Source organism: Crassostrea angulata, chromosome 6, assembly GCF_025612915.1.
Source record: "Crassostrea angulata isolate pt1a10 chromosome 6, ASM2561291v2, whole genome shotgun sequence".
NCBI lineage: Eukaryota > Metazoa > Mollusca > Bivalvia > Ostreida > Ostreidae > Magallana > Magallana angulata.
In genome coordinates this window covers 49,246,135-49,260,892 of record NC_069116.1, presented here as the reverse complement: position 1 = coordinate 49,260,892, position 14,758 = coordinate 49,246,135, and the positions used below count along the sequence as shown (strand labels likewise).

Here is a 14,758-nt window from a genome sequence, read left to right as displayed (position 1 = left end):
ATAACACAGCAACAACTTGAATTTTTTTTCTTTGCAATAAAAGCAACACAATCGCAATGTGTACATGTATGTACAAACTAAGAATGTACGCCTATTCACGAGCAGGTGTCCTTGAATTCAAATTTAGTCTCGACTTTTGTGAAACGCAACTTACTCTAGCGATGAGGTTAAATTCCTGATTTTGTCCGGACTACGCTTACTTTTGGACGAAGACCTATTTCTGAAAAGAGCCCCGGGAAACAGCCATAGAAAGCCTACTATTTAGTAGAATTATCCTTTTTAACACATCTGAGCCAAGGTTCACATGAGCTTTCCTGATTAAAAATTGCCAATTTTAACCAAACGTGGCGAAAAGCATCCTTAAAGATAGGGAATTTTAGTTTCTGTCTGTAAGGACCAGGTCTCATTTCATGGGGATATAATTGTGAATTATTGAGAATCTATTGGTATTTTTTTTCTTTCAAAAATCTTACTATCAAAAACAGTTTGCTCAAATAAGCTGAACCTTGTTTGGAAAATCCCTAAGGTAGTGTAGATACATGTTTGTTTAAACCATCATTCCCAGTGGTAGATTGGGGGCACAATGCGGACATTTTAGTTTCTGTTAATGAAGGTCCAGGTCTTCTTTCAAGGGAAAATAAATTTAAATTATCGAGAATGTGTTAATATTTTTGTCAAAAATCTTCCTCTCATAAAAAGTTTGGTCAGAAAAGCTGAACCTTGTGTGGAAGCATCTTATGGTAGTGTAGATACATGGACATGTTTGTTTAGATCATGATTTTTTAAAATATGAGGTAATCCTATAATAACATTTAATTTAATTGTACAAAATCTCTTTCTGATATCAACGAAATTTATACGTTTATTACAGACATCCTTTTGTGACAGAGGCAACATGCACTATACCCGACTGCAGATACACTATATTAATTAATGTTGTAACAAAAAAATATACCAAGCACAAGCTCAAAGAATTGATTGAAAAAAAGAAAGCTGCTTGACTTTAAAGTAAACATATGAGAGAAAAACTATTGCAGAATCCATCAAGTCAGGAGCGATCTTTGTATGACAACAATATTTTGAATGATTCTCTAGTGCTGAGATAGGGCACGGATACGATTGCACAAACAGACGGACGGATAATAAAACGTGATTATTTTTTTTTTTTTTTTGATTTGTTTAGAATTCTATAGATACACTTGTCATTTATCAATTCAGAACATATTTTGAACGTTTATGCATAACATGTTATAACAAATATCAAATAGTTACGACGGTTAAGTTCTTTGTATTCCAAAAATAAACAATGTCTTTGTAAAACAACTAGTCGAAAACACATTAATTGTGCACATCTTGAGATGTACAAAGATTGATTTTAATTTTAATTCCTACTAGCTTCCCATCTGTCAATTTATAAAATCAAAAACAAAAACGTAGGGATAAACCCAATATGGGGAACATTCTACTATATAAATGTCTTTTTCTCCGGAATATGGTTTACGTACACAAATCATGTTTTAACAACATTATAAAAAGATTCATGCATACTTTTCTTAAAAGCAAATGCTGAAAGGTTTCTCTATACACAGTTTTTATCATTTTTAAGTTTTCCTCCAAATAATCATCACAGTGCCTCCATTTCTCGATATTCATTTCAATAATTCTAAAGGTCACTTTTGCTGAGTGACTCCCGGTACTTAAGTATCCATGTATAATTGGCATTGTTGAAATAGTCCTCAGGATAGCCCGGTGATGATATTTGACCACTGATGCTATGTTCGTATTGCAGAATATTGACAGCAGCCAATTCTACAAAGTTCACGTATGACCATATGATTCAGCAGGTATCAAGTTATCTGGACAGATGTCGCAAGAAAATGTTTTACCTAAACATAGATTCCAAACAACACTTAATTTGAGAAGTAAATCTGCGTTCATTTTAGTCGTCTTATTTTGGTCTCTCTAATGCAGTTTGCTCTAAAACAACAAGTTTGTCCTCAAGCATATGCAATAGGGAAAATACAAAAACAATGTTGTTTAACTCAAAGAGATTGATTGCACAGGTCTATTTAACAAAATTATAACGATGATGATTTCTATTCGGTTGTTCCTTTGCCTTAATAAAATTTTACGTGTAGATTATTATGTGCGATGATTGATTGATTGATTGATTGATTGATTGATTGATTGATTGATTGATTGATTTTAAGACCAACATTTTACGTGTCATTTTTTCGTTTACCTTAATAACCAAAAGTCAGATCACACAAATTGAAATACAAAAACAATCATGACAATATGTTATACCTGGTATCTTTAAGAAATTAACAGCAAGTTAAAAATGTTCACAGGAAGATAAACTTGGTTTGTCTTGTGCTCAGATCTAGTAGGTTTCTCGAAATTTTTATTCAACTATGGACTGACTACCACAAACGGAACGCTCCGCATAATTGTTTGTAGAGTGATAGCCTGCAAATCTCTTTCCTAAGTTTTCTGCTTTTTCAAACTTACCTACAAATAATCACCACATGTATTTCATTCCTTGATATCCATTTTAAAATGCTAAAGGATACATTTGCTAACGTATTTCCGGACCTCGTGACCCATCTATAGTTGGAATTATTGTGATACTCCATAGAATATCCTGGTGATACTGTGTGACCAACTATGTTATCTTCGTATTTCAAAATATTGGAAAAAGTCAAATTTTCAAAATACAAAATTGCTGTTTATTTTTTGCCATACATGTTTCAAGAAAATATTTAACATGAATTCAAAACAAAAGTAAAGAAAAGTATTTAAATATACGTGTTCATTTTATGTATCTATCATTTACGATTTTGTTTTGGGGGTTTTTTTTCTTTGGAGTTTAATATATGCTCTGTTTCTTTGACATCTAGTAAATTAAAATCAAGGAATTAACAATTAATGTTTTATTGTTATATTATTTGATCTGGAACTAAAACAAACGTAATGAAAAACGGAAGTTGACTATTGGCGTTTTAATGAGCATACAGCATTCCAATTAAAATGCAATTTTTTAGACCCTTTGTTTTTATTACTCAAAGAGGGAAAAATCAAAACAATTTTATGAAAAAGACCTTAACAACACTATCTACAAACATTATTCCCAACGTCCAGGTAAACTCTCCCTGTGTTATTAGATTGTCATTTTCACTTTTGTATTAAAAGTCCTTAATTATTACTTTTTAGTCCAGACAGAATTTAAGTAATTTTTTTTTTCTGTTTGATTGATTGATGGACGGATGGATTGATGGATTCACCACTTTATTTGCATCCTAGCTCTTCACTTACTTTATTCACAAATGATTTATTATTTCGTGTTTGAATTGTGACCATTTTAAAACTGGTCGGTCCAAATATTTTCACTATATTTTGGAAGAAAAAAATCAATTATTTTACGGCTATTTAGTTTAAGCATTACATGTATTTAATTTATGAAAGTTCTGATTCATTTTCAATTATTTTTTGTTTGTTGAAGATATTGGAACACCAAAATTTGATGGGTCATCAACTTGCAACGAATCATTAATCATTTTTATGTACAGTGCTTAAAGCGAAAATAATAATTGTGATCAATTTTTTCAAACAAAAAATATAATTTTTTTGCAGCATTATTTATATTAGTAAATTCATTTTTAAAATTGTAACATTTCTTTGTAACAACAAACATGTAACAAGAATATACATATATTAATAGTGAATTATTCATATTTACATCATTTTCTTTTCTAGGGATGTAATCCTGTTTGTTTACACTAGCTAAATAATGAATTTTACTGTAGTTGAGTCGGATGGTTGAAATGATTAACGCTGGAAATAAGGGATTAGTGTTTACTATACTCTATAACACTCTATTGAACGAACATCAGTTGGGAAACTAGGCGTATATATGATACACTTGTGTTGGTCCTTAGGTGAAGTAATACGGAGAGGAGTTATTGATCGCTCAAATGATGTCTAGACTTATGAGACTGAATCCAAACATTTTGTCTTAGCACGTTTTTATTATGGGGCCTTATTTTTCCTGATATTGTACATTCTCTCAAACTCTATAAGGCTATCTTCTTCTGTGCCAAAGTAAACGATATATATATATATATATCGAAAATGATGCGTGCAAAAAACAAGATAAACATGTACACATACACTCATTATGAATAAAACATTAGAAGCTTGATGACAATAGGTATTTTGCAGTACGAAAATATAAGTAAATATCTATCTCAACCGATAAAGTTATAAGTTTTTTTATGTTATGCAAAAACATGTTGAATCCATTTCAAAAATGTCATCCAAACAAGACGATAAAACGGTTGCATACATTTAGATTGTAATATTGATATTTTACTTCGGTTGGCTTGAATTTATAAAATGAGTATTCAATGTGTGGTAAACGTTGGTGGAATCTCGTTGCGTAGTTGTGGGAGTCGCCGTCTGAGTGATTGAACGTGGGTGTGTAGCCTCCAGAGTGAAATAGAATCGCTCACAGGTACCATAGGTGTGCTCAGTATCTCTGTTGTATTCGTCCATTGCTGACTGTGTTTTATCGTATTTATTCCTCCAGCATTTATCGTACAATGTTGATTGCTCCTCAACCTCCTCGTTGTTCTCCTCGGGACTAGTTTCTAATTCACACACAGCATCCACTGGGATATCGTCATAAACGTGAACTGATATGCAATATGCGTTGTTGATAACATCCCGTGCTCCTTCATCTCTCTTTTGCTGACACAGGTTTTTCTGAAGAGCTCTAAATCAAAAAAAAAGAAAACAAAATGTTCAATATATTATATATCTTGATAGTGTGCACTAAAGAAAGTGCATGATCTACATTGATCACCTTAGCAACATAACTTGACTGTTGACTACGGACATGTATCACAACATAATTACTAAAACACATCTTCACGTAAATGCATATCTTTATGCTATGCAGGCATTATTGTTTCGGTTTTTTTTATTCTACAGTATTAAAATGTGGATATCCATTGAGTTACTTAACTTTCGTGGTTCCTATATTTTTATCCATATACTCGTCCGAAAAGCTTTCTTTAAGATGGTATTTTGTTACAGATTTTAAATATTTCAATATTTTATAATATTCATCATTTATCGTATGATATTACTCACCTGGTTTGAGTACAACGTCTATAAATGCACACACAAACAACCAGCAAAAGAAGGAAATCAACAACAACTAAGCCGATGATAAGGTACACTACAACATTAAACAATATAAAATACGTTTTTTAAAAATACGTACCATTTTTACTCTTTCTGTATTTTGTCTTTTATTACTAAGACAGAAACGCCAGAATTAGTCCTGAACAGTTTGTATCATTTTTTGGCTGAAGGAAAGACAGTATGAACCAGGAGTATAATACTTAACCTTTTTGTATATCAAATGTATTCTTGTCTTCTTTGTTTGTTGTTGCATTAAAAACTAATGTTGTCAACTCAACATTGGATAATCTCGTCGTCGATGACAATGTCAGCGGTCGCGATCCTGTTTTGGGCGTTGTTCGCTTCGTTTCTGAATACTTTATAGAGAGAGTTGTTAGTAGTTTAGTGGGAATGGATTGACTGGTTATTCTACCCTGATTATCCATAGTTGATGGGAACTCTGGTTTCAGTGTTGAAGATGCTGTAGGAGATGTATATTTGTACGTACTTGTGTCATCTGTAGTTGATTCAGTTGTTCCAGATGTTGATGTAATCTTATCCTGCGTTGTACTACTGACTAACATAAAGAGAAAACCAAAAACATTATGCATTTAGGATGTTTCAAGAGTTATTTAATGGTTTTCAACACAATTAGAAAATATCCTTCAAATTAAGAGAGGGTTTTATAGTTTATCTCTTCATATTACAAAACAACAGATGCGTGAAAAACAAGATGTTAACCATAACCATAGCATCAATTCATATAAAATAAATTTCATGTGAAAACAGTCTCATGATTGATATTTTCAATCATGAAAGGTCGAGTACGATTTTCTTCATTCTTAGTTGTTTCATTGAAATCTAATGTTGTCAACTCAATACTACATGATCTCGTCGTCGATGACAGTGTCAGCGGTAGCGAACGTTTTAAAAGCGTTGTTTACTTTGTTTCTGAATACTGTATAGAGAGAGATGATAGTAGCTCAGAAATTATGGTTAGGCTAGTTGCTCTACCTGATTTCGTCACAGTTGATGGTGATTCCGGTATCAGAATTAAAGAAGTTGAGTCATCTGTAGTGTATTCAGTTGTTCTAGGTGCTGACGTAAACATCGCCTGCACTGTACTACTAACTACATATAATATTAAGAAAAAATTAAAAACAACGAAACAATAAGCGTTGAGGATATTCATCATAATTGGTATAGCTTCAATGCACATTGAATTTTACCTCATATATATTTCATGTGAAAAGTATGGTGGCCTATCTCTGCCCATTGTGTTCAAGTTATTTTTCTATCAAATATGCCGACATGCAAGATAATTATGATGACATGCAACATAATTATGTCAACATGCAACATAACTACATGTATGTTGACATGCAAGAAAATTGCAATCAAATAAGAATCATATAAAATCTCAAAAAATTTCAAATATCGCCCACATGTGACATCCAAGATGCTAGATGTTACTAATGTATGTCGACATGCAACTAATTTATGTTAACGTGCGAGATAAATATGTTGACATGCAAGTTATTTACATCAACATGCAACTTAGTTATGTTTACATGCTACTTATTTATGTCGACATGCAACTTCGTTATGTCGACATGCAAGATAAATATGTTGACATGCAACATATTCATCTTGAAACGCAACTTATTTATGTTAACATGCACCATATATATGTCAACATACAACCTAGTTATGTTAACATCCTACTTATTAGTAGCATGTCAACATATTCATGTGAACATAATTAAGTTGCATGTCAACATATTTATCTCGCATGTCAACATAACAAAGTTGCATGTTGACATAAATAAGAAGCATAAGAACATACCTAAGTTGCATGTCGACATAAATAAGTAGCATTTAGTATCTTGCATGTCATGTGTGGGCGATATTTGAGATTGTTTGTGATTTTTTACAGTTCTTAATTGTTTTTCTTGCAGGTCAATGTAGTTATGTTGCATGTTAACATAGCTATTTTGCATGTCAACATATTTATCTTGCATGTCGACATATTTGATGGAAAAATTACTTGCTTACAAGGGGCAGAGATATGCCACCATAGAAAAGGGGATCATGATTGATTTTTTAAATCTTGAAAATAACTTTAATATTTTATTAAGGGGTTATAAGTTTGTACGTACTTGTGCCTGCTGTAGTTAATCCCGTTGACGTAAGTGTTGATTCAATCTTAGCCAGCACTGTACTAGTAACTAATATAAAAAAGTAATAAAAAAAATAAACTCATAAATGATACTTTTAAAGCTATCTAATGCTATCCAACTAAATTCTTAAAAGATCCTTCAAATCACGAAAGATTTTCATCTCTTTATATTACAATACAACAGATGTGTGAAAAGCAAGGTGTTTGCAATGACAATGGTATAAATACACAGGAATGTTTTCTCAGGTATATGTATATGTGAAAACGGCCTATAATTTTCAATCATAAAACCTCGAGTTCAATTGAATTTCATGTTACACGAATCTTGGTTGTCAATTTCTTGTTAGCTAGCATCCATCCCACTCCAGCTTTACATACCTTTCTAACATGTAAATAATTATGTTTTTGTATAAATGACATTTGTAATTTGTATTGTTTGGGATTGTTGCGCATTTACTTATTCAATTGTGCTAGTTCGTTGATGTTAATTAATGAGCTGTATATAATTTGACATATATTGTAATTCTGAAGTTTACGGATACAGCATATGGATAGGTCACTTTTTATTGTGAATATACCTCGGAGTCTTGTTACCTATTTGATATTGTTACTTTTTCATTATTTTCATCATTTGCAATGAATTACATATTTCATCACAACGTCGGTTTCGATTCAGTTTTTAACTTTTTGACGTTTACCTAGTTGCGATGAGTCTGTGCAGTATGAGAACGTGTGAATTTGTATATGTATCTGTATTGATCACATTGTTTGTAACGCTTCTAATTCGACAATGTTATAAGTTATTTAACTGTTATTTGTGCTGCAGTCACTCACCCTGAGATGAAGGTGTTGTGGTCGTTTGCTGAAATGCAGTAGTTTTGACTTCCATTTTCTTAGATGTTCTAACCATGTATTTTGTTGTTGTTGCCAACATTTTCTGCGTCGGTAAGGCTTTTGTTGGTGGTAGAGTTACTGAAACAAAAATATCCATGAACTATGTCACATATTTCTTTCAATAAAATATTGACTTGTGATAACAAGATAAGAAAACAACCTTTCCATGTGAGGCTGAATCCTTTTTCTGTCACACTCTCGTCTGATATGAATGATACTCTGATTTTCTTTCCTCGACCAGTTAGATTGTAATTTTCCAAATGACCACATCGTTTAAAAAGGCGAAAATAAGGTTCTATTTCTTCTATCTACAAGCAATCAATGACATTTCGTAAGACATGAGGTCCATTAACATTACAGATCCTCTGAGTATTATATAGCCCCGTGAAGAACCTATATACATGTAAATGCATTAGAGTACGGTACTTAAAATACTATCTTGAGCTTTATTCATTTGTTGTAACACATGGATAGAAATACAGGTATGATTATGGTTGTGTTTGGTATACTTGAACATTATTCATCACAATACTACACAAGAAAAGATAATTGGGTATGTATAAATGAAAGTGTAAGTATACCTTTACCACACAGAAAATTGTGGCGGTGCAATGTGTGGTAAAAGATATTTGTCCTGTGTTTATGCTATTCGCTTATCACTGACCAATCATAATTAACTTGTTTACAAGATCATATGGTGTCTTTAAGTGCATGTAGGTTTGTCTGCTACATATTCAAACAGTTTTATAGAGTCAATGACCTGAAATCATTGTCTTTTTATTGCTTATGAACATGTACAGCTCTACCGGCACTGTACCAGTTATCGGCTAAAATATAACGTTTTCTTTTCGTATGTCCTTATTTCTTGATATTTTTGGATAAAACTTGACATACTTTATAAAAAGTAAAGTCCTTATTTATCAGTATGTTAGTTTATATCATTATTTAGAACCCATAACATCTTGTTTTGTGTTTTTTAGCACGGCCCGAATTTGCCGAGTTTTTACGATGTACTGTACCAGTTATCGGCTTTGTGATAATAAAATAGCAAACTCCCTGTACATGTTGATTTTATACTCTGCTAAATGTGATTTGAATTATGCCCCTTGTGGGGTAATTAAGTAGTCGGGGTTATGATACATTATAAACAAAACTCATAAAATTATTCGTTTATAATCATACGGCAATACACCAAATCGTAGAATATTCAATACATAATTGTGCAATCAGGCGTTCAACTGCGTTACGAATCTCTCGGAAATTTGTGAATTCCTTTTGTTTATACATGTTATATGTATTGATATTATATGTCAAATCAAAAAAAGGGATATAATAACGTATCACAAAGAGGTCATATTCTATTTTTAACTTATTACGTCACTTCCCCCACTGCTGAAATGCAAAGATATAAAATCAGCGGTAAACAATGGTCGTTTAAGCTCATGTTTATAACATATTCAAGAAAGTTTTCAAGCAAACTTACTTTTCTTTATTCGAAAAAGACGACTGAATTAAAAATTTTGGATTGTCGCGTGCTATAAACCCGAACCCTCAGTTTAGCCGATAACTGGTCTTAGCCGATAACTGGTACAGTACCAGTATGGTCGTTTTGCTTTATTCATTTACTAGTACTTTGACCTTCTACAGTGAGGTGATAAGTTAACAATAAGCATATGGCCAAAACAGATCCTTTTGCGTTTGGGTACGTAAATATAATAAATACTGAATAAAGGAACTCCTGTCAGACGGTGAAAAATGTTTAAATAAACGAAAAGTGTTGGGGTTTTTTTCGTTAGTTTTAATAGTCTTCATTGCTTCATGAAAAAAACATGCGCAAAGGTGAGTATAGTTCTGAATTCCCTCATATTGGTCATTTCTCTACAAACAACGGTAGGGGATGATGTGGTTCTGTAGGATAAATATGTTAATACGTAGATTTACAAATGTTTTATATGATTTAGAAATCTTTTACATTAAATGAATACAGAAGGAAGACGTTAATCTAGAACTTCAAACTAAGTGAGATTATGTTTTGTTTCTGAAAATTGTGCAATAGATTATTTTGATTTTGATAGAATTTCTCTTCTGTTTTGATTTTTAAATTTCAATTATTTCAATTCTCGTGGTATGGACGTGAAAACTGATAAATTCTCATGAGAGAAACCAGTAGTTGTGTTTTTCTCTTCTATTGTGTCTCTGTGAGTTTGTTAACCCAATAATCTGCAGCAGTCCAGTGTGTCACACGTAGCCATCCAATAAAAGGAAATTTATTGAACATCAACAAAAAACAAACCTTATTGGAGGGTCGTTGCAGGACGATGAGAGATTTTATAGATTCGCTAGATAACTCAAGATTACGTCACAAAATGTTTTAAAAGCTTGTGGAAACCGAAACCCAAAGGCTCTAATTGTTTTGCTATAATAAACTAAAAATTGTAATGCTTAAAAATAATTGCTGTAAATAACGGACTTACATTTTATGAGCGTCGATGTCGCAATTGTATTGTATTATTTATTTATCTATTTATTTATTTTATTTTATTATTTTTTTTATTTTTATTACTTTTTTATTTTTATTAAAGTGAGCTTAATTATTAAGAAAAAAGGTTTCATTTTTGGATGTATGACGGAATATGAATACGGATTGGTCACGTGATTAAATCCCGTAAAGCCTGAATGGAAGATTTGATCACTTCCCAACCCATATTTATACCCCGATATACATCCAAAAATGATATCTTATTTTTTTTATTTACAATTGTTGCAAATTAGGACTATAACATTGCTCCATACTTCGTTTTTTGTGATGACCTAGAAAGCCGCTTAACGTGACGTGACAAAAATACTTCAATAATCTTGCAAGTTTTCGATTATGTCAATAAATAAATCTGATGTTACGTTTGACAAGACAGCACTTTTTTAATATAATAAAGTGATACAGTAAAGAAAAATTACTACGTTTTGTAAAATTGAAAAAAAAGATTAATTCTTAGCGGATTACTGGCTTTTCCGTCGAAGTAACAGAGCAGTTCGAAATTTAAAAACAAAGCTATTAAAAGCTAAGTTAAAGTCTACTTACTTGGCATTTTAGATAAGATTCTGTCGCAGAATGGGATTCAAGAGCATAATGATTCTCATCGGACATTTTAGAGACAAGCTATTCTAGTTTCTTTCACGGAACAAAACGGACAGAGAAGCAGAAGGAGTAAAACTTGTCCGTAATTGGACTAAACACGGAAGGTCTGTGATATTGCGTTTGCCATTTTGATCAATACTTTTTATGAGAGTTAAATATGAACTGATTTATCTTCTTTGACAAGTTGCGGTTGTAATTGTCAAGAACGCTTTGCTAGGTTGTCGATCCATATACATAGTCTTACGTGAATTTTAAGCCAGGATAATTTATCCCCGCAGTTAATGCTATTTATTGTAAAAAAAAAAATTATGAATGATCTTAACTTCATTTAACAAAATACAGATAAGTATTTTTCTTCATGCCTTAATCATATTTTCAATACAATATTAAGTATGTTTAGCGTAAATCGGTTAGTTTGAGAACGTAGAAAAAGTAGTGATCTAGATTATTTATACGCTACGTTGACCTCTTAACATCTAGAACAAGACTGCTGTTGTGCAGGAATAACATTGGATTGCGCAAAAATGTTATGTAATGAAAAACATTTGCTAGTGTAAATATCAAAGTTTATAACATGATCACGAGACAGTGGTCGTCTTTTTTCTACTGAATATGAAACAAATAGAGGTTGATCAAATCGATCCCAATATTCCTTGTACCTCATTATATCAATGTATAATTATTTGTTGACGACTAGCTAACGACCATTTATAATGTAGCAACAACATCAAAATATCATGCATAGATATTTTAACAAATTTTTGAAGGATTCTCTTTTTTTTTTTTAATTTTTCATTTTCAAGTTTACCTCTAAATAATCATCACATTCCCATTTTTCGATATTCATTTCAATAATTCTGAAAGTAACTTTTGCTGAGCGGCTCCCCGTCCTTATTATCCATGTATAATTAGCATTGTTGGGATAGTTCCCAGGGTAGTCCGGTGATGTTATTTGACCACTGATGCCGTCTATGTATTTCAAAACATTGACAGCAACCAATTCTGAAAAATTCACGTATAACAGTCAAATTCATCAGATAGCCAGTTGTTATAAAATATACATACATGTATAACAAGAAAATGTGTTACCAGAACATAAAATCCAAACAACAGTCAATTTGAGAAATGTAGCTGCGTTCATTTTAGTCGCCTTGTTTTGGTCTCTCTGATGCAGATTGCTCTAAAACAACAATTTCCTTCTCTAGGAAAAACATAAAGGAAATAACAAAGTAAGTTAAATAATGTTGATCAAGATAAAGAGATTCTACAGATATATACAACATCATTATCAAGATTTTGGTTTCTATTTTGCTCTTCTATCTTTGCCGTAAAAGAAGAAACTTTTTTAAAAATTGTGTGTAGATTATTGTGTGCCATTAGGTTACTAATTGATTGATAAATTTTAATCAATTTCATAATAATATTTTACGTTACATTTTTTTTTTAGCATGACTAAACTAAAATCACACACAACAGGTTTGATTACAAAAATACTCATAACAAAATGTTGTATCCGAAATAATCAGAGGGTTAAAAAGTTCACCTGGATATGAACTTGGTTGGTCACGTGATCAAATCCTGGGACGCCCGAAAGGCTTCTCAAAAGATTTGTTCATATCCTGGTCAACTTTTTAACACTGCTGTTTCTTACTTGAATTCACGTTTGAGAAAAACAAATTATTCAGAACTATTTCCATAACCATGTCTTTATGTTTAAAATAATGCAATCGTCAAACGATAAGCGCTTGCAGCTTTCATTGTGATGTCATCTAAAAGTTTACACAGCATTTAACGTTTATGCTATTCTATAGATCATATTAGCGGCAATGTCTGATATACTGTTTCCTTTACATGTGTTTTAGTGAACTATTGACGAACTAGTATTTTGTAGATATTCCAGAAGGACGTGATTTCTAGTGAACCTGCTCCACAATTTGACTTCTTTCCTTGGCGTTTCTCTTTTTCAATATATGCATGACATCAGAATATTGAATATGTATTTCCATGTACCACAGTTTAATTAAAGCCTAGACCATTCTTTTAGAGTTAAACAATAACAAGAACACAAACTTATTTTAATTTCAATAATTTTGAATTTAACAGCAATATATGTTATTTTACTTAACATGTCAAAAATCGTCTGCTCTAAGAATGACAAATGCTGTTGCTTGGAATCATTTCCCGTTTAAAATAAACCTTCTATTTATTTATGTTAAATACTAAGAAATATGATTATATTTGATTTGTATTTCCTGTTGGTTTCTTATTATCAAATTGAAAATCTGTTGGATTTTTTTTTATCGATCTCTTTTTTGCTTTCTTTTTATTTTGTCAACTTCTCTATATTTATTGTGTTACAGTGCTTTGTACAAATTCTGAAATATGAATAACACTTCTTAATAGAATTGAAGTCTTTTGTTGAGGGCATTTTGTAGGTCTTCCGTAGATTAAACTGTGCGCCTGTCAAGTTCAATACCTATTTAAATTACCCCTCTATTTCAAAAAAAGAATGTACTTAATAAATCAAGGAAGTTTTACATAGTAGATTTGTGTTATTTATATTCGCAAAAGTTATTTTAAATGAAGTGTCTCGGGATTTTCTTGTTAGATTAAGACAAAACCGGAAGTATAGGAAGAAAACAAAAGGAAAAGAATGTCAACTGATCGGAAGTACATTTGTGGAAATTAGACTAGAAATAGAGTGTTGAAAACATAACGTAAATGGCACATTTCACACTTGGACACGATATATTTAGCTAGATATGGCTAATATTATAGTGTGGTTAATATATATCCTGGCTAGATAGCAGTTTCTTGTATAAAAAGTAGATGAATTTCAAAGGACAAATCTAATTTGTTGCTGTTTAGTATGAAAGAGATAAAATAGCACAAACGTTTGGTTAATTGAGGCTTCATTGCATATTGCATCTTGCAAATAATGGAATGCGAAATACGAATTATATCTTAAATCTATCAGATATTTACTAGCTTTAGCATGCAAGTCAAATATTTCCATTAGTGTCAATCATAGCAATGCAAAAACATTTATACTCTTATAGATGTTACTAGTAATTTATAAAACAGTACAGTTTTATACTATTTTAAGGGGGTGAGAGATTCTCCCAAAATATAAAAACGAAAAAATCCGGAAGAGGGGAAAGGGGAACAAAAATATAATAAAGCAAACAAGTTCTTCCAAAATCGAAATTAATAAGTAAGGTTGGTGGGTGTGTTAAAGGTAAAAACCAAAAGGGTGTGGAAAATTCTTGTAATTCCTTTCTTGTGATCCTATTAGTTTGTTTTCACTGAATTATACTAAACAATAACTCGAGCATGCGCAGCTTGAGTAAAATGGAAAATTT

At 31.6% G+C, this 14,758-nt stretch overlaps 1 protein-coding gene across 1 annotated transcript; it reads right to left on the bottom strand.

The window, feature by feature from the left end:
• Window positions 1–3,240: 3,240 nt before the first annotated feature.
• Window positions 3,241–12,603, bottom strand: LOC128187116 (uncharacterized). The gene is made up of 9 exons (XM_052857327.1): window positions 12,486–12,603; window positions 12,205–12,398; window positions 8,421–8,568; window positions 8,201–8,338; window positions 7,347–7,415; window positions 6,202–6,318; window positions 5,414–5,764; window positions 5,155–5,242; window positions 3,241–4,774 (listed from the first exon to the last, which is right to left on the bottom strand). The coding sequence occupies exons 1-9, from the start codon at window positions 12,535–12,537 to the stop codon at window positions 4,369–4,371; spliced, it is 1,563 nt and encodes a 520-aa protein (XP_052713287.1). The 5' UTR covers window positions 12,538–12,603; the 3' UTR covers window positions 3,241–4,368.
• Between the last annotated feature and the right edge of the window lie 2,155 nt (window positions 12,604–14,758).